At 37.7% G+C, this 22,610-nt stretch overlaps 1 protein-coding gene across 1 annotated transcript in view; it reads right to left on the reverse strand.

Moving 5' to 3' along the window:
* Positions 1-7,464: 7,464 nt before the first annotated feature.
* Positions 7,465-22,610, reverse strand: part of ITGA8 (integrin subunit alpha 8) — a 300,431-nt gene continuing 285,285 nt past the window's right edge. The window contains exon 26 of the mRNA XM_053714013.1: positions 7,465-7,589. Within this exon, the coding sequence (XP_053569988.1) occupies positions 7,494-7,589 (96 nt within the window). The 3' untranslated portion in view covers positions 7,465-7,493. The remainder of the gene's footprint in view (positions 7,590-22,610) is intronic.

Raw genomic sequence — 22,610 nt, forward strand, 5'->3', positions numbered from 1 at the left:
CAACATATTACTACATAACAATACACAGTAGAAGTGTTTTTAAATCTTTGTGGGCAGCAGGACACCATTCAGATTTGCTGTCTTTTTATTAAAATTAATTAAAAATTTTTTTATTTTTTTCTGTACCATATCTTGATTTATAAAAATATGTACAGTGTAAAGAAGCATACTTTTTTGCCATACTCACACATCGTGAGCTATGTCTACCTAAGTTTAATTATTTATTATGCTTAAGCACTCCGCCTTTAAGTGAACTATAATAGACATATGTAAATACACACTTATTCTGACAAGACACTAAAGGTGAGATTTAAGAATTTCAATATTGTATTTTTTTTGTTCCAATTTACTCACTACTATATATCGTTCACAAATTGGCTCAAACTGATAAAAACTGCAAAACAGAGTACCTTATACTAATGTTATGACAGTGGCTATCCAGTTGTCTGCAGAGTAAAGCCCAGGTTGGCTCCTCCAAATAAAGCAAATGATGAGTGGAGTTTGACTACTGAAAATGAATTGCAATAAAAATAATGTTAATTTGTTTTAAACCTTAAGACTTGGCTATGTAGCAACACAACAGAAATGTCTTATAATTACAAGATGTTTACTGTCCCTTTAAAAGGGTCTGCCTCACATTGACTCTTTAGCAGAGCCTTAATGTAATTTGTTGATTATGATAATTTTTTTAGGGGAGGGGGTCAACTATAAACTATCATTATTCTTTTACATGTTCCAAACAATAATAATAATAAATAATAATTATAATAATATTTATAACTATAAATAATTTATAGAAAACTATATATATATATATATAATATATATATATATATATATATATACATACATACACACATATACACACACAGATATAAATAGATAGATATACACACACATATATATATACAGGGAGTGCAGAATTATTAGGCAAATGAGTATTTTGACCACATCATCTTCTTTATGCATGTTGTTTTACTCCAAGCTGTATAGCCTACTACCAATTAAGCATATTAGGTGATGTGCATCTCTGTAATGAGAAGGGGTGTGGTCTAATGACATCAACACCCTATATCAGGTGTGCATAATTATTAGGCAACTTCCTTTCCTTTGGCAAAATGGGTCAAAAGAAGGACTTGACAGGCTCAGAAAAGTCAAAAATAGTGAGATATCTTGCAGAGGGATGCAGCACTCTTAAAATTGCAAAGCTTCTGAAGCGTGATCATCGAACAATCAAGCGTTTCATTCAAAATAGTCAACAGGGTCGCAAGAAGCGTGTGGAAAAACCAAGGCGCAAAATAACTGCCCATGAACTGAGAAAAGTCAAGCGTGCAGCTGCCAAGATGCCACTTGCCACCAGTTTGGCCATACTTCAGAGCTGCAACATCACTGGAGTGCCAAAAGCACAAGGTGTGCAATACTCAGAGACATGGCCAAGGTAAGAAAGGCTGAAAGACGACCACCACTGAACAAGACACACAAGCTGAAACGTCAAGACTGGGCCAAGAAATATCTCAAGACTGATTTTTCTAAGGTTTTATGGACTGATGAAATGAGAGTGAGTCTTGATGGGCCAGATGGATGGGCCCGTGGCTGGATTGGTAAAGGGCAGAGAGCTCCAGTCCGACTCAGATGCCAGCAAGGTGGAGGTGGAGTACTGGTTTGGGCTGGTATCATCAAAGATGAGCTTGTGGGGGCCTTTTCGGGTTGAGGATGGAGGTCAAGCTCAACTCCCAGTGCTACTGCCAGTTTCTGGGAAGACACCTTCTTGAAGCAGTTGGTACAGGAAGAAGTCTGCATCCTTCAAGAAAAACATGATTTTCATGCAGGGACAATGCTCCATCACACGCGTCCAAGTACTCCACAGCGTGGCTGGCAAGAAAGGGTAATAAAAGAAGAAAATCTAATGACATGGCCTCCTTGTTCACCTGATCTGAACCCCATTGAGAACCTGTGGTCCATCATCAAATGTGAGATTTACAAGGGAGGGAAAACAGTACACATCTCTGAACAGTGTCTGGGAGGCTGTGGTTGCTGCTGCACGCAATGTTGATGGTGAACAGATCAAAAACACTGACAGAATCCATGGATGGCAGGCTTTTGAGTGTCCTTGCAAAGAAAAGGTGGCTATATTGGTCACTGATTTGTTTTTGTTTTGTTTTTGAATGTCAGAAATGTATATTTGTGAATGTTGAGATGCTATATTGGTTTCACTGGTAAAAATAAATAATTGAAATGGGTATATATTTGTTTTTTGTTAAGTTGCCTAATAATTATGCACAGTAATAGTCACCTGCACACACAGATATCCCCCTAAATAGCTATAACTAAAAACAAACTAAAAACTACTTCCAAAAATATTCAGCTTTGATATTAATTAGTTTTTTTGGGTTCATTGAGAACATGGTTGTTGTTCAATAATAGATCCTGCCTGATCTTTTGCTTGCAATGTAACTTTTACTCTCCACTTGCAATATGTGTGCAAACCCGGCCGTGTTGAAATTTTACTTTGAGCGCAGTCAGCACGCGAGCAACAAAAATATTTAGTGCATCACTTATAATCTGGCCCATTGTATATAAAATATTAATGTGTCTTGTATCGGAAATAAACCTTTTTAATAAAAAATCTAACATACATATCTCTGTGGCTTTAATCTGTTTGTTCTGCTAGTTGGAAGAGATAACATCTGATTAATATTTCCCCCACTTTGATGTGTATCCAGTATTATCTATTTCTGGACACAGAACAAGGCCCCTGTGATCATAGCATACATTTGCAAGGCAGAAGCCAAAATAATGGACATCTGTAGTTCAGCAGGGCATCAAACACTATGGTGAACTGGAAATATTAAAAAAAAAATCTGTATTAGACTACAATGTATGTTACCTTTTTTAATCATTCCACTTAACAGTATAACTAATTTTTCAAATATTCACCTTCTGGTGATTTTCTTACTACAGTAGTATAATGTTAAAAATAACAATATCATTTTTGCTTTACAACTTTTAAGAATAAGTCTTAACAATTAAGTAATATCTCAAGATAGCAGTTTTGAGCTGACATTAAGCTAGATTACAAGTAGCCGTGCTAACTTTCGCTTGCGCAGTAACTGCGCTAAAAGTCAACTTTTAATGGGGTTGGTTAGTGCACGTATTACAAGTGGAAAGTAAAAAGATAGCAAGGGAGCGAAAGTCAGATGCGCGCTAACTTCAAGATATCGGATATTGCTGCTGTGTAATTACTTCTCCCATAGGGGCCGAATTATCAAGCGCCTTCAGGCTCGCCGGAAACAGCAGTTATGAAGCAGCGGTCTAAAGACCTTTGCTCCATAACTTGTTCCTCCTGCTCTGAGGCCGCGAACATCAATCCACCCGATCCTATACGATCGGGCTGAATGACACCCACTGCTAGCGGCCAATCTGTAGGGGGCGGCATTGTACAAGCAGTTCTGGTGAATTGCTTGTGTAATGATAAATGCCGACATCATATGCTGTCTGCATTTATCGATGTGCGGCGGACATGATATGCTACATCGTATCTATGTCACGCTCGCACATTAATAAATAGGCACCATAGACTTCAATGGGGGGCGCTGTTTTAAAAAAAACAAGAGCACTAAAGCTAAAGGTAGTTAGTTATGAATTCCAGTGTTCTTCGTGTAGAATAAAAATGTCCTTTATATTTTTAAATATATATTTCTTTACATGTCTGATAATATATATATATATATATATATATATATATATACACACACACAAATACACATGTATATACAAATATATACAGGCATATACACACACACAAACATATATACACATACACAAACATATATTAAGACATGATATATTTACATAATAGCCCTTTCTAGTCAATTACCTTGTTATATACCAAATCCCTTTAACCCTTATAAAAAAAATATTTATATGTGTAATAGTTTATTTAGATAGGTTTCTGATCTGTTTGGTGAACATTTTTTTGAGCACACTTTACACTAGGTTTTCAGACGCGCTGATCTGTTGAGCACATATTTTGTTTGTGCTCGAGCCCAACCGTTTACTTTCCAACTTATAATATGCACGCTAGTTAGCGTCGCCACAATATTGCTTATCGCTTCCCACGCTAACATTAGCATGCCACTTGTAATCCAGCCAATTGTCTTAAAGTGACGTACTGTAAAATTTTGTTCCAAATTATCTTTTTTACTTGCTGGAGTGTAGTAAATTGTTTGCAGCTAGCTCATATACCTTTTTTGTCAATTGAAATAGCTGCTAATGGAACCATCACCTTTACTGAAAACATGAATACTGCTGTATTCTCTATAGAAAAGATATGTAAACAAGACACAACAGCTGTAATCATCCTCTTAGTGCCATTTGGAGAGATAAGTACTAAAATGTTCATTCTGAATTGCTCTCTCTACAGTATTGATATTTGTGAATACAGACTGAGATAAGATGTGTATAAAGTGAAAGATAAGGAAGTCTGCTCTCCCTGCAAGTTCATTTCATTTAAATGAATGTGATTTCAAAAAGCAAAACCATCTATTTCATATAGAAAAATAAACTCAAAGGAACAAATTCCCATACAGTTGAAACTATGCAGCTGGTATAACAAGCACATTATACAAAACAGGGTCCCTTTACACTACATGGTCCCTTTAATAAGAACACCCTCAATTGAATTGATCTTGAAACCAAAGGCAATTAGTACACATTATAAGCAACCCTATTATTCAATTTCCAGCACTATTACATTAACAAGTAATATTTCATTTTAAGAGCCAAGATACAAACTGTTAGCAACAGACTCTGCACAGTCAGAAGTGGCAAGTTTGTTTTATTATTACCTGAAGAAACGTTTGTGCCCATAAGCGAGGACCTGACTTTTAGTACTGCCCTCTGACCTCCCTCTAGGTGATCCACAGTACAGGAGATTGTTAGACATTTTACATTAGTGCAATTCTGGTGAAAGAAGATAAATAGGCGCATTCAGTTTTAAAGGGAGAATAACAACTTTGACATTATAATATAAAATGTTTTAGTTATACATACGCAATATATTTTCAATATTTATTTTGCCCTTTTCATGTAATTTAGTACTGAAAATTGAGTAATTTCTAATCTAATTCTCAGAACTTGAAATGCACCTGCTGGCTTCTCCAAGGTTAACTCTGCTAAATATATTTACCTAATTGGCGTTATCAGATAACAACCACAAAACAATGCATTTTATACTAACTTTCTGACAGTGGTTAGCCTTGTTTCTGAGGACTAAAGTATAGATCAGCTCCTATACTTGGTGGGTGGAGTTTGGCTATTGAAAAATAAATGCAGCAAAAGTGTGTTAATTTGTTTTAAAAAAAAACGTTAAAACTAAATATGTTATTCTACAGAAAACAACAGAAATGTATTGTGTTTAATGCCCCTTTAAGAACAATTGATAACTATTTTAGAGACATAGAAGGCTTACATAGGAAAATAAACATTACATTGCTATAAACAGTATGCCGCATATAAACGGTTTAATATAATACAAACATAATACAAAAAGGAAAAGCCCATTACTTTTTGTTTAATCAATTATTTATTACACATGAGCACACCACACACAAACACACACATATATATATATACTATATATATATATATATACACACACACATTATATATACAGTATATACACACACCACACACACTTATATAAATATATATATATATACACGCAGTATATATACACACACATATATATTTAATAATTATATATATATATATATACACAGTATATAATATATTTATATATAATATATATATAATTATATATTATATATATATGTATGTATACTCACATACACACACTTATATATACAGTATACACACACACACACACATACATATATATATATATACACACAGTATATATACACACACATATATATATATATATATACCACAGTTATATATATATATATAGTATACTCACATACACACACACTATATATATACAGTATATACACACACACACCACATATATCTATATATATTATATATATTATATACCACCTCACGCAGTATATATACACACACCACACCACATATATATATACACGCAGTATATATACACACACACATTATATATATATACAGAGTATATAATATATTTATAGAGTATATATATATATACACTCACATACACACACACATATATGTTTATATACAGTATATGCACACACCACACACACACACATATATATATATATATATATATATATTATATATACACGCAGTATATATACACACACCCACATATATATAAATACACGCAGTATATATACACACACACACACACATATATATATATATACACAGTCATATATATATATATATATATATATATATACTCACATACACACACACATATATGTTTATATACAGTATATACACACGCACACTCACATTTTCCTTTAAAGGACTGATCAGAAGCTTTGGAACAATTTGTGCATCTTAAAAGTTTTACTAATTTGGCAACAAGCCTAAATGAAGGCTAATGAACTCAGGTACCCAGACTACATTGATAACGTGGGGTCTATAAATAAGATATAATTCAACCTAAATAATTACAGAAATACCAACCTATGACTTATCCATATCCAAAGCAATAAAACTTGCTACATGGACATTTTAACACACTTGAGTACAAGCAAAAGAACAGCCAGAATAAAACAACCACATGTTTCTAATTAATACCATTGTGCAATAATTATGTGTGCAACACAGAAAAGACAACTATAATGAGCAAGTACTTGTCTTTCTTGACATAGTGTAACATTCACTCAGTTTAATAAATCTGGTCAGTGCTTAGTGTCCTTATTTAATAACCAGAATACTTAGTTCCAAATCACTATTGTAATAAAATACACGCGTATGCACATGTACACAAGCACGCACACAGCACGCACACAAAAGCACGCACACAAGCACACAAGCACACACACAAGCATGCACACAAGCATGCACACAAGCATAACACACAGCACGCACACAAGCAAAACACACAAGCACACACACAAAGCACGCACACAAAAGCACGCACACAAAAAGCACACACACAAGCACGCACGCAAGCAACGCACGCACGCAAGCACACACACAAGCACGCACCACAAGCACGCACACAAGCACGCACACACAAGCACGCACACAAGCACGCACACACAAGCACGCACACAAGCATGCACGCAAGCACACACGCAAGCACACCACACAAGCACGCCACACCAAGCACACACACAGACACTAGGAGATCGAAAATATACAAGATACTGAAGAGCTGTGAAGATACACATCAGTAAATGAACACTAATAATCTAATAAATCTGGAGAATGGAATTTGAAGTGGTTTACATTAAAGACTGAGTTTCATTCTGCCATATGACAGACTTTTTGTTTTTCCTCTCACCAGTGGCTTTTGTAGGTATAGGGATATGTCTCAGAGGTCAGGGTACTCCTACATCCCTGCGGCTCACGGCGTGAGATACACTGGAATTCCGTAAGTAGGCGGCTAGTTCAGGTGTATCCTCATATTTGCTTGTCTGAAAAAACAAAAACAGTTATAAATTCATACAAGCCAGAAAAAAAAATCAGGGTTTATTGTGGGAAAAAATTTACAATATCCAGTGATAGACAACCTATTTGATTAAAATGGGCTGCCATAGTTGGCCACAAAGACAATGCAAAGGAAGGAATCTCATATGAATACTAATAAACAATTTTTATCTTTATCCTGCTAAATTGGCTCGGATTCTATCCATCTAGGGTCAGCTTCCTGCCCCAGGTGTGCGTATATGGAAGCGGATTTACTACATATGTTTTGGACATGCCCTAGGATAAATCAGCTTTGGTGAAAACTTATATATTGGTTTAACAATATAAGGCATGGTTGTATCTGTTTCTCTCACGTTCCGGGATATTATCCTATTGGTTGAGTCCTCGAGTAGTCTACATAGGTATTGGACCCGCTCTTTAAATACATTAATATTAGCGGTAAGACAGAGTATCCTTAAAAAATGGAAAGCAAATAAAGGGCCTGTATTTTCTGAGATCATGCACGCTATTCAAGATCAAATTATTTTTGAATCATATCATTTACAGGATGCCTCAGAAATTAGAATTAATTTTTTTTTACGTGGTTGGTACCCCATTATTAACTCTTATCTCTTGCCTATACAAAAACAGATTTTAGCACCCTTTACATCCTCAGTTAGTTTTGCAGAAATGGTCATATTAGATCTTTTCCCACATTTATGGATAACAAAGGCTACAGAAATTTAGCACTAATCGCAGTGGGGACCTGGTGTAGTAGTGGAGGGTTTCCCCTTTGTTTTTTGTTTTTTTGTTTGTTTTTTTCTGCCCTTTTCTTCCATCTTTTTTGTTGTTAGTTGTTTTTGACTATCTGAGTGCTTTATTGTTTTCTTTGTGTATTTAAAATAGAAAAATTCCAGCTCAGTATACAAATATTGTTTACAAAGAGATTATTAATCCACTGAGAGAAAGTGAATTTGTTGCTCTAATTTGTTTTTGTTCTATAACATGTTTTACCTTGCCCTGCGTGGCACAAAAAGGTTGGATTCATTTGATTGTATACTGTGTTGGATACAAATAAATAAATATATAAAAAAACAAAAAACAAAGACAATGCAAAAGCCATTGAGTACTTATAGCCGTATACACTCAAACCAAAACCAAGTCTACTGTGTGTTGGACAAATGGCTAAATGGCGAAGGATTTTGTGAAGGAGTATAAGTAGTATAAGAGAGATTTATATACTGAAGTATTATTTTAATGTTTATATATGAAATGTTATTGACACATTTGAAAGAGGAAAAAAAAACAAGTTTCTGTCTACCGTGAGCTACAACGACCCAGATGAGATTCCCAGGTCCCTGAAGAGCTGATGCAGGGAACTAAAATGGGGCGATGCAATTACATATCCTCTGGCACAGGCTAACCAGGGGTAAGGTGACTCAGTCACAGAGAAACTGTTCCTCTTCATCCTATGTGGCTGCCGGCTCAGCTTCTGCTAATTGCAAAACAGACAGAAAAGGAGCTGTTAAAAATGGGGAACACCTGGCTGCAACCTTTGTCTTAGGTTCAATAAGATCTAGTTACACCCTGCTCACGGCCAATCCACTTGTGAGAATGTTCCCCTCTAATATCGAAGTCACTACCTAGAGTAGAGATGGCAAACCTTTGTTATAAGTTCCGAATGGGGCACTCATTACCAAATCTGCTGGTAACTGCACCTCTGGGCTACCACCATGCTATTTATGAATCCATGCTATATTAATTAGGTTTAATTGTTGATATATATTATGGATTTAAAAACAGTTATTTTTAATCCTTCCTTTAATGTCCCTAAAAAATTAAAAACATAAACCACAGGCACTCAAGTGAATTTTTCAGAAGATTATCAGCACACACAATAAAGTTTTCCTAACTACACCTGACCTGTAGTGTGCTATATTAGGCCAGATTACAAGTGCACACTAATTAATGCTCTCGCTCTAGCGTTGATAGCGCTAGAAGAAAGATTTTTGTGTTTGTCGAGTTTGCCCTTGTATTATGAGTTGAAATGTATTTCAGTTTTTTTATGTGTGCGTTCGTGTATTCCCCGTGAAAAAAACACACCACACGCAAACCTAATCACATATTCTCTGGTGCACTAACCCGCATAAAAATATTTCATATTCCAATGTTCTTCACATAACAGAATATGTTTGTATGTATTTTTGATGTGTTTTGTGCACTTTTTTTAGTTCGCAAAAAGTTAACCAGGGTTCTGAAGTTGTGGTAATCATTCTAAATTGTGATTGTGCTTACAGCGATTGAGTTTACTTTAAACTCGTAATATCAGCAGTAAGCCCAACAATCACAAACCCACTACAATAAAACCCCTTATCGCAAACCTGTGCGCTCCCATTCATAATCTGGTTCATCAATTTTTAAATTTTTAAAAACACATTAAAGGGAACATTGTATACTAGATTTTTCTTTGCATAAATGTTTTGTAGATGATCCATTTATATAGCCCCATCTGGGAGGTTTTTTTGTAAAAATGTATAGGAATATGTATACATAGGTAGGCCTCATATGCCTAATTTTTTAGCCCCTTGAAGGCTGCCCTCTTAACTGAATGCATTTGAACGTTTTTTACAGCTAGAGGGTGTTAGTTCATGTGTTTCATATAGATAACATTGTGCTGAAGTTATTTCAGAGTCAGCGCTAGTTGCTGAAATGCAGTCCTGTCAAAAGATCTGAGATGAGGCAGTCAGCAGAAGCTTAGATACAAGGTAATAACAGAGCGTAAAAAGTTATTTTCATATAACAGTGTTAGTTATGTAAATACTGGAGAATGGTAAATAAATGGGATTATCTATCTTTTTCAAACAATAACATTTTTGGTGTTTACTGACCCTTTAAATAACATTGTGCCTGAATTTTCAGACCTCCTATCCAAGCCCCAAAGTCTTAGATGATTTTCAGGCTCCTAACCAAGTCCCAAAGTCTTAGATGTATACTGATGTCTACAGACTCCCTGTTGTATAATGGGTTCCTTTTTATATGCACGGGAGGGGAGTGTCCTATCCTTCCTGCTTTCTCAGCCTTTTCAGTGGGTGTCCTGAGCTTAAAGTCTACACCAGAATATTTATTGTTTTAAAAGATAGATAATCGCTTTATTACCCATTCCCTAGTTTTTGCATAAACAACACAGTTATATGAATACACTTTTTACCTCTGTGATTATATTGTATCTAAGCCTCCTGCAAACTGCCCCTTATTTCAGTTATTTTGACAGACTTACATTTTAGCCAATCAGTGCTGGTTCCTAGGAACTCTGCGTGCATGGGCACAGTGTTATCTATATGAAACACATGAACTAACACCCTCTAGTGGTGAAAAACTGTCAAATGCCCTGAGATAAGAGGCGGCCTTCAAGGGCTTAGAAATTAGCATATGAACCTCCTAGGTTTAGCTTTCGACTAAGAATACCAAGAGACAAAGCAAAATTGGTGACAGAAGTAAATTGGAAAAGTGTTTAAAATTACATGCACTATCTGAATCATGAAAATATTGTTTTGGACTAGGCCTGTCTCTTTAACCTCATCAACAGTGCCCTAAAATTGGGAGCTTCTAAGTAAACGCCTAGATTTAGAGTTTTGCGTTAGAAGGGGTGCGTTAAACCTTTTAAACAATGCTGGTATTTAGAGTTCTCAGAAGGGCTAATGTTAGGCTCCAAAAAGGGAGCGTACAGGCATAATTTACTGCCACTGCAACTCTCAATACCAGGGTTGCTTACGGACACGGCCAGCTTCAAAAAACACGGTGCTCGTGCACGATTCCCCCATAGGAAACAATGGGGCCAGTTTGAGCTGGAAAAAAAACCTAACACCTGCAAAAAAGCAGCGTTCAGCTCCTAACGCAGCCCCATTGTTTCCTATGGGGACAACACTTTCCTAAGGTCTGCATCTAACACCCCTAACATGTACCCCACCGAGTCTAAACAACCCCTAACCTTAGACACTTATGAACCCCCTATCTGCCGCCCCCCGCTATCGCTGAGCCCTGCATATTATTTTTAAACCCCTAATCTGCCGCTTCGTTACACCGCCGCAACCTAGGTTATCCCTATGTACCCCCCAAATCTGCTGCCCCTAACACCGCAGACCTCTATATTATATTTTATTAACCCCTAATCTGCCACCCCCAACGTCGCCGCCAGCTACCCTACAATTATTAACCCCTAATCTGCGACCGGACCTCACTGCTCACTATAATCAAATGTATTAACCCCCTAATCCGCCTCATTCCAACTCAAAAACCCTATAATAAATGGTAGTAAACCCCTAATCTGCCCTCCCTAACCATACGCCGACACCCTATCTTCAAGTATTAACCCCCTAATCTGCCGACTGGACCTCGCTGCCTACTCTAATAAATGTATTAACCCCTAAGCTAAAGTCTAAACCCTAACCCTAACACCCCCCTAAGTTAAATATAATTTACAATCTACACGAAATAAAATAAATCTTATTAAATAAATTATTCCTATTTAAAGCATAAATACTTACCTGTAAAATAAACCCTAATATAGCCTACAATATAAATAATAATTATATTCGGCAGATTAGGGGTTAAAAAACATGTAATAGAGTGGCGGCAATGTGGGGGGCCCTCGGTTTAGGTGGTGCATAGGTAGTTTATGGGTGTTAGTGTACTTTAGAGCACAGTAGTTAAGAGCTTTATGAACCGCGTTAGAACCAGAAAGCTCTTAACTCCTGGCTTTTCTCTGCGGCCTGGAGTCTTGTCGTTAGATTTCTAAACGCTCTCTTCAGCCAACATTCTAAATACCAGCATTAGAAAGATCCCATGAAAAGATAGGATACGCAATTGACGTAAGGGGATCTGCGGTATGAAAAAGTCGCGGCTGGAAAGTGAGCGTTAGACCTTACCTACAAGACTCTAAATACCAGCGGGTAGGCCAAAACCAGCGTTAGGACCCCCTAACGCTGGTTTTGACGGCTAACGCAGAACTCTAAATCTAGGCGTATGTTTTTTAATGGTTATATAACTGGATTTTTAGATCAGTATCTGTGTGTATTATTATTTATAGTAGTGTCTAATTATATGCAGTTGTATACTGTCCCTTTAAGGTTGGGTTTTGATTATTTATTAAAACAGGTTGTTTAGTTAATATAAAACAGACATTTATTGCTTAACCTGATAAATTACTTTCTCCAACGTTTGTGTCCGGTCCACGGCGTCATCCTTCTTGTGGGATATCTCTTCCCCAACAGGAAATGGCAAAGAGTCCCCAGCAAAAGCTGGCCATATAGTCCCTCCTTGCTCCGCCCACCCCAGTCCATTCGACCGACGGACAGGAGGAAATACATATAGGAGAAACCATATGGTACCTTGGTGACTGTAGTTAGAGAAAATAATTCATCAGACCTGATTAAAAAACCAGGCGGGCCGTGGACCGGACACACCGTTGGAGAAAGTAATTTATCAGGTAAGCATAAATTCTGTTTTTCTCCAACATTGGTGTGTCCAGTCCACGGCGTCATCCTTACTTGTGGGAAACAAATACCAAAAGCTTTAGGACACGGATGATGGGAGGGAGCAATCAGGTTACCTAAACGGAAGGCACCAACAGCTTGCAAAACCTTTCTCCCCAAAAATAGCCTCCGAAGAAGCAAAAGTATCAAATTTGTAAATTTGGCAAAAGTGTGCAGTGAAGACCAAGTCCGCTGCCTTACATATCTGGTCAACAGAAGCCTCGTTCTTGAAGGCCCATGTGGAAGCCACAGCCCTAATGGAGTGAGTTGTGATTCCTTTCAGGAGGCTGCCGTCCGGCAGTCTCATAAGCCAATCGGATGATGCTTTTAAGCCCAAAGGAAAGAGAGGGTAGAAGTCGCTTTTTGACCTCTCTTTTTTACCAGAATAAACAACAAACAAGGAAGAAGTTTGTCTGAAATCTTTTGTAGCCTCTAAATAGAATTTTAGAGCACGGACTACGTCCAAATTGTGTAACAAACGTTCCTTCTTTGAAACTGGATTCGGACATAAAGAAGGAACAACTATATCCTGGTTAATATTTTTGTTAGAAACAACCTTAGGAAGAAAACCAGGCTTAGTACGCAAAACCACCTTATCTGCATAGAACACCAGATAGGGCGGAGAACACTGCAGAGCAGATAACTCTGAAACTCTTCTAGCAGAAGAAATTGCAACCAAAAACAAAACTTTCCAAGATAGTAACTTAATATCTATGGAATGTAAAGGTTCAAACGGAACCCCTTGAAGAACTGAAAGAACTAGATTTAGACTCCAGGGAGGAGTCAAAGGTCTGTAAACAGGCTTGATCCTAACCAGAGCCTGAACAAATGCTTGAACATCTGGCACAGTTGCCAGTCTTTTGTGTAGTAAGACAGATAAAGCAGAGATCTGTCCCTTTAGAGAACTTGCAGATAATCCTTTCTCCAAACCTTCTTGTAGAAAGGAGAGAATCTTAGGAATTTTTATCTTATTCCATGGGAATCCTTTGGATTCACACCAACAGATATATCTTTTCCATATTTTATGGTAAATCTTTCTAGTTACCGGTTTTCTGGCCTGAACCAGAGTATCTATCACAGAATCTGAAAACCCACGCTTCGATAGAATCAAGCGTTCAATCTCCAAGCCGTCAGCTGGAGGGAGACCAGATTTGGATGTTCGAATGGACCCTGAACAAGAAGGTCCTGTCTCAAAGGTAGCTTCCATGGTGGAACCGATGACATATTCACCAGGTCTGCATACCAAGTCCTGCGTTGCCACGCAGGAGCTATCAAGATCACCGAGGCCCTCTCCTGATTGATCCTGGCTACCAGCCTGGGAATGAGAGGAAACGGTGGAAATACATAAGCTAGGTTGAAGGTCCAAGGTGCTACTAGTGTATCTACTAGAGTCGCCTTGGGATCCCTGGATCTGGACCCGTAGCAAGGAACCTTGAAGTTCTGACGAGACGCCATCAGATCCATGTCTGGAATGCCCCATAATTGGGTTATTTGGGCAAAGATCTCCGGGTGGAGTTCCCATTCCCCCGGATGGAATGTCTGACGACTCAGAAAATCCGCCTCCCAGTTTTCCACACCTGGGATGTGGATCGCAGACAGGTGGCAGGAGTGATCCTCCGCCCATTGAATTATTTTGGTCACTTCTTTCATTGCCAGGGAACCCCCTGTTCCCCCCTGATGATTGATATACGCAACGGTCGTCATGTTGTCTGATTATGAATCTGGCTTTTGCTAGTTGAGGCCAAGCCCTGAAAGCATTGAATATCGCTCTCAGTTCCAGAATGTTTATCGGGAGAAGAGACTCTTCCCGAGACCATAGACCCTGAGCTTTCAGGGATTCCCAGACCGCGCCCCAGCACACTAGACTGGCGTCGGTCGTGACAATGACCCACTCTGGTCTGCGGAAGCTCATTCCCTGGGACAGATGGTCCAGGGTCAGCCACCAACGGAGTGAATCTCTGGTCCTCTGATCTACTTGAATCATTGGAGACAAGTCTGTATAATCCCCATTCCACTGTTTGAGCATGCTCAGTTGTAATGGTCTTAGATGAATTCATGCAAAAGGAACTATGTCCATTGCTGCAACCATCAACCCTACTACTTCCATGCACTGCGCTATGGAAGGACGAGGAACAGAATGAAGAGCTTGACAAGAGCTTAGAAGTTTTGATTTTCTGACCTCTGTCAGAAAAATCCTCATTTCTAAGGAATCTATTATTGTTCCCAAGAAGGGAACTCTTGTCGACGGAGACAGAGAACTTTTTTCTATGTTCACCTTCCATCCGTGTGATCTGAGAAAGGCCAGAACGATGTCTGTATGAGCCTTTGCTTTTGACAGGGACGACGCTTGTATTAGAATGTCGTCCAAGTAAGGTACTACTGCAATGCCCCTCGGTCTTAGAACAGCTAGAAGGGACCCTAGCAACTTTGTGAAAATCCTTGGAGCAGTGGCTAACCCGAATGGGAGGGCCACAAACTGGTAATGCTTGTCCAGAAAAGCGAACCTTAGGAACTGATGATGTTCTTTGTGGATAGGAATATGTAGGTACGCATCCTTTAGATCCACGGTAGTCATAAATTGACTTTCCTGGATAGTGGGTAGAATCGTTCGAATGGTTTCCATCTTGAACGATGGTACCCTGAGAAATTTGTTTAGGATCTTCAAATCCAAAATTGGTCTGAAAGTTCCCTCTTTTTTGGGAACTACGAACAGATTGGAATAAAATCCCATTCCTTGTTCCTTTATTGGAACTGGGTGTATCACTCCCATCTTTAACAGGTCTTCTACATAATGTAAGAATGCCTGTCTCTTTATTTGGTTTGAGGATAAGTGAGACATGTGGAACCTTCCCCTTGGGGGTAGTTCCCTGAATTCCAGGAGATAACCCTGAGAAACTATTTCTAGCGCCCAGGGATCCTGAACATCTCTTGCCCAAGCCTGAGCAAAGAGAGAGAGTCTGCCCCCCACTAGATCCGGTCCCGGATCGGGGGCTACTCCTTCATGCTGTTTTGTTAGCAGCGGCAGTCTTCTTGGCCTGCTTACCCTTGTTCCAGCCTTGCATCGGTTTCCAGGCTGGTTTGGGTTGTGAGGCATTACCCTCTTGCTTAGAGGATGCAGAATTAGAGGCCGGTCCGTTCCTGAAATTGCGAAAGGAACGAAAATTAGACTTATTTTTAGCCTTGAAAGACCTATCTTGTGGAAGGGCGTGGCCCTTTCCCCCAGTGATGTCTGAAATAATCTCTTTCAATTCTGGTCCAAATAGAGTTTTACCTTTGAAAGGGATGTTAAGCAATTTTGTCTTGGATGACACATCCGCTGACCAAGACTTTAGCCAAAGCGCTCTGCGCGCCACGATAGCAAACCCTGAATTTTTCGCCGCTAATCTAGCTAATTGCAAAGCGGCATCTAAAATAAAAGAGTTAGCCAATTTAAGTGCGTGAACTCTGTCCATAACCTCCTCATATGGAGTCTCTCTACTGAGCGACTTTTCTAGTTCCTCGAACCAGAACCACGCTGCTGTAGTGACAGGAACAATGCACGAAATGGGTTGTAGAAGGTAACCTTGCTGTACAAAAATCTTTTTAAGCAAACCTTCCAATTTTTTATCCATAGGATCTTTGAAAGCACAACTATCTTCGATAGGAATAGTAGTGCGTTTGTTTAGAGTAGAAACTGCCCCCTCAACCTTAGGGACTGTCTGCCATAAGTCCTTTCTGGGGTCGACCATAGGAAATAATTTCTTAAATATAGGGGGGGGAACAAAAAGGTATGCCGGGCTTTTCCCACTCCTTATTTACTATGTCCGCCACCCGCTTGGGTATAGGAAAAGCGTCGGGGTGCACCGGAACCTCTAGGAACTTGTCCATCTTACATAATTTCTCTGGAATGACCAAGTTGTCACAATCATTCAGAGTAGATAACACCTCCTTAAGCAGTGCGCGGAGATGTTCTAATTTAAATTTAAATGTCACAACATCAGGTTCAGCTTGTTGAGAATTTTTCCTGAATCTGAAATTTCTCCCATCTGACAAAACCTCCCTCATAGGCCCCTTCAGATTTGGTGTGAGGGTATGTCAGAACAGTTATCATCAAGCGTCCTCTTGCTCTTCAGTGTTTAAAACAGAGCAATCGCGCTTTCTTCTCTGATAAGTAGGCATTTTGGATAAAATATATAGCCTATGGAGTTATCCATTACAGCCGTTAAATTGTTGGCATGGTAATAAGTATTGGCGCACTAGATGTACTAGGGGCCTCCTGCGTGGGCAAAACTGGTGTAGACCCACAGTAGGAGATGATGTAGTATCATGTTTACTACCCCTCATCTGAGGAATCAATCTTGGGCAATTTCATTATCTGTGGCAGTACTGTCCTTACTTTGTTTGGACGATATGCACAATTATCACATAAATTTAAATGGGGAGACACATTTGGCTTTCCATACATATAGAACATAGCTTATCTGAAGGTACACGACATGTTTAAACAGGCTTAAACTTGTCAACAAAGCCACAAAAACCAAAAAACGTTTTTAAAACAAAACCGTTACTGACTCCCTTTAAATTTTAACCAGAAAACCCACTTTATTACTGAATAATGTGAAAAAGTATGAAGGAATTGTTCCAAAAATTACCCCAAAAATTTCACCCACAGTTGTCTTAAAGCATTAATAGTATTGCACACCAAATTTCAGAGCTATAACCTTAAATAACGGAACCGGAGCCATTTATAAATTTAACCCCTATACAGTCCCAGCTATAGTCTTTGCTGAGACCCAACCAAGCCCAGAGGGGAATACGATACCCATTGACGCCTTCCTAGAAGCTTTTCCAGCAATTTTTAGATCCTTCACACCATGCATCTGCTATGCCCCTGCTCTCAAAAAACCAACTGCGCTAGTAGTAATGGCGTCGAAAATGAGGCCTCAGTCTACAACTAGGAAGGCCCCCCTGACTGGAAAAGGTGTCTAATCACTGTGCCCTGCCATTTAATAAACGTTCCCCAAGTTTATAAATGCAAATTGTCAGCATAAATATGAATAAAATGCCCAAATAAAGCAATCGATTTAGCCCATAAAAATGTCTACCAGTTTTTTAGCCCATAATAAGCCCTTTATTCTGTTTGTTTGACTAAGAAAATGGCTTACCGGTCCCCATGAGGGGAAATGACAGCCTTCCAGCATTACATCGTCTTGTTAGAAATATGGCTAGTCATACCTTAAGCAGAAAAGTCTGCTAACTGCTTCCCTCAACTGAAGTTACTTCATCTCAACAGTCCTATGTGGAAACAGCAATCGATTTTAGTTACTGTCTGCTAAAATCATCTTCCTCTCACAAACAGAAATCTTCATCCTTTTCTGTTTCAGAGTAAATAGTACATACCAGCACTATTTTAAAATAACAAACACTTGATAGAAGAATAAAAACTACATTTAAACACCAAAAAACTCTTAACCATCTCCGTGGAGATGTTGCCTGTGCAACGGCAAAGAGAATGACTGGGGTGGGCGGAGCCTAGGAGGGACTATATGGCCAGCTTTGCTGGGACTCTTTGCCATTTCCTGTTGGGGAAGAGATATCCCACAAGTAAGGATGACGCCGTGGACCGGACACACCAATGTTGGAGAAACATATTTCAAACTGCTGAGCCAGCAACAAAGCTTTTAGTAGAATAATCTAAAAGTTTGGAGCCAGAATTTAACATCTCTTGTTTTTGTGAAAAAAATTGTGCTTGTTTCACACTTCCATGAGGACACAAGGCAAAGGCTGCAAATCAGAGAGCTGATTTAGGGAATTTGCAGCGTTTTCAAAGCTTAGAACATAAAAAAAAATTGCCACTCTTGCTTACACAAAAGCAAATGGAGTTCAATGCCCCTTTAAACTTTTAATAGCAGTGGATTCTTGGCTTCTGGGATTTATCAAGCCCTAAAAAAATGTCCTACTAATTAACAGTTGCAGCTAATAACCAAAAACCAGCAAATTATATTCATTTTTATAAACTGCAACAAATTATCATCTCATAATAATAATAAATAAAAAAAAATGAAAGGAGCAGTAAAATCAGAATTAAACTTTTGTGAATCAGACAGAGCATACAATTTTAAACAACCTCCCAATTTACTTCTATTACCCAATTTACTTCATTCTTTTAGTATCCTTTGTTGAAGAGAATACCTAGGTAGGCAGCAAAGCAATGCTGGGAGCTAGCTGCTGATTGGTGGCTGCAGATATATGCCTCTTGGGATCATCAGATGTGTTTAACTTGCTCACAGTAGTACGTTGCTGCTCCTTTAACATAGGATATCAGGAGAATGGAACAAATATGATAATATAAGTCAAATTGAAAGTTGTTTAAAACTGTGTGCTCTATCCAAATCAAGAAAGAAAAAAAGATGGGTTTCATGATGCTTTACTCTGCAGTGATAGAGTTATTTTTAATAAGGACAGATAGCTGCACTCATGGGTAATGCAGACATTTTTATTTCCATTTATTCCCTTCAAGCGGAAGCATAAGTTTACTTCTCTGCGTTTGACTCCTACTAGTTTCTATTTTATTATTATTTTTTTTTAAATAAAAAACATGAAAGCCTTCTTTTATACAAACTGCGATTTTACTTTTGAGCTGAAAAAAGGAAAAGCATGTTAGTTAACATTATCTTTATAGCAACAAATAAACTCACCAGCAAAACATTACATTAGAGGGATTAGAATGAGGCTTTACATATGCAGAACATCTGTACCACATACCCAAGAAAGCCTCGGAAATAGTTTTAAATATCCCATCAGTGCCAAAGTGTATCTCTAATAGAATGACTGATGCACTGAAAACACTAAACAGAATGACAAATAGGACCATAACCACAATCAGGAAAGCAACTATCATTAAACCCTTAAGAAAATATTATCTTGAAAAAGAATTTAACCAGACTGACAGACATCTTCATTCAAGCAAAAAGCTGAAAATAACAGGCATCTGGAGAAAGCCGTTATCTGATCCGGAATCTTAGTTTTGGTATGTGTAACATTATATCAGCTCAAATATGCAATTAAAATAATTCAGTATTTTATAATTTTATGCATAATTTACAAAAATAAAATAACAAAAGCTAAAAAAAATAAACTTAATATACAATCTCAATTTATAACAAGACATTTAACTAACATTTTAGAACTACAATTGCTGCATAGATGAGTAGAATTAGGTACAAAAAGAAAAAGCTCTGATGTGCTTGCATATAACTATGGGCTAGATCACGAGTGGCACAGGGATTTATTGCGGTTCTTTGCGCGCAACTGAAGTAGCACGGTAAGACGAGTTGAAAGTAAATGAGTTCACTGGAGTGCAATTGAATTTAACGCACACAAAACACATCACAAATATGTTTTAAAGTACAGTTACAATCATAATAACACTAGAATGTAAGCCTATGAGCCCAGCTGTTTGTAGATCGCCTTCATGACAGCCGACTACAACAGTATAACTCTCGGCAAAGCCCTCTACCCATTTGATCCCTATAAATGTTATCTTGAATACGCCTATGTTTATAGTGCTGTGGAATCTGTTGGCGCACTACAAATACCTGATAATAATAATAATATGTAATAAAAACTATTAAAAAAATTAAATGGCATTAGAAAAGCTTTAAGGGCTCAAAAGATGTGAGGTCTCAGGTGTTAGGGAAAAAAGACCTTCAAAGGGCTTTAACATAGAGATACATACTGTACATATACATGTGTAAATCTATCTATCTAAAGTACATATATAATATATATATATATATATATATATATATACACACGTATTTATATTTATATGTATTTACAGATATACAGTATATATATATATATATATATATATATATATATATATATATATATATAAATACACACAGATAAACACATCAATTTATATGTATACAAATATAGACATATGTATATAAGCAAATTGGAGCCCTTTGCTAAAAACATGAAATATTCATATTTAATAAAGTGTTTAACTATGTATTTACTGAAAATATTTCAAATTTCAATGTTCTTCACATAGGGGAGTATGTTCTATGCATTTTTAAATAGCTTCTCCTATATATAATCATCTACATTGGACTGTGAAATATTCATATTTTCATGTCAGGTTAGCGCACATGAGAAAATGCAATCGGGTTTGCACGTTAGTATGGGTGTTAAGTTTTTCCCCCCACTTTTCTGCTCTATTGAGGTCTATGGGGGAATATGTAATATGGTCACGGATATTCGCAGTTCAGCTTTTTGAGCATGTCAGGTTTGCATGCGAGTGAAAACTATTTACTTTCAACCTGTAATATAAGAAACCCAAAGTCTAGCAGAGTTAACGCATTAGCAGGTGTGCAAACTACCGCTCCACTCATAATCTAGTCCTATGTGTTTAACCTCTGAAATGGGTTAGGCACAAAGTTAGCGTCAGCTCTAGAGTAGCAATGTACTTTAGCTCTAGAGCTGAACATGTCTGGTGATTGGTGGCTATGCACATATGCCTTTTATCATTGGCTCACTTGTTATGTTCAGCTTAGGTCCCAGTAGTGCATTTCTGCTTTAGAGCTGACTATAACTATGTAAATTAACCCCTTTGCAGGGGTTAAACACAGTTATATGCACTCAATAGTGCAATTACAAAAGTGCATAACAAATACTGAAAGCTGCATTTGACAATGACTCCTGGGCAAAAAGTTACGCTATTCCACTGAAAGCTAGAGAGCATTACAACTTTTTCTGGGAGACAAGGAGTTAAAGTGACAGTAGTAAACTGTAATGTGCATGAGTGTATTTAAAGGGACAGTTTATTGTTTAAAAAGATAGACAATGCCTTTACTACCCATTCCCCAGCTTTGCACAACCAACATCGTTATATTAATATACTTTATAACAATAAAACTTCTAAATTTCTGCCTGTTTCTAAGCTGCTACAGACAGCCGCTTATCACATGTGTTAAAACTTAACAAGACGGACAGAGAAGCCCAGACTTGAAAAAAGGGAGACTATATCTATAGCACTCAAGGGGTGCTTTTTTATTAGCTTTTCACAGCCAGAGACTGGTAATCCATGAGTGCCATATAGATAACATTGTGCTTTCTCCTGTGGAGTTGTGCATGACACTGCACTAATTGGCTAAAATGCAAGTCAATAGATAATAAATAAATACTCATGGAATCAGCTGTCAAAAGAGGCTTAGATACAAGGTAATCACAGAGGTAAAAGTATATTAATATAACCGTGTTGGTTGTGCAAAACTGGGGAATGGGTAATAAAGGGATTATCTATCTTTTTAAACAACAACAATTTTGTAGTTAACATTCCCTTTAAGTTTTAAATAAATGCATTTTTCCAATATATTTCTATTAGCAAAAATGCGCTCAAGAAACATATAATTGTTATATATGTAAATCTGTTGCGCATACCCAGTGTAACCACATATTATTATACTCATCAAAACTAAAATATGTCATGCACATTTAACTTTAGACTCT

This window comes from Bombina bombina, chromosome 5 (assembly GCF_027579735.1).
Source record: "Bombina bombina isolate aBomBom1 chromosome 5, aBomBom1.pri, whole genome shotgun sequence".
In the NCBI taxonomy this organism is placed as follows: Eukaryota; Metazoa; Chordata; class Amphibia; order Anura; family Bombinatoridae; genus Bombina; species Bombina bombina.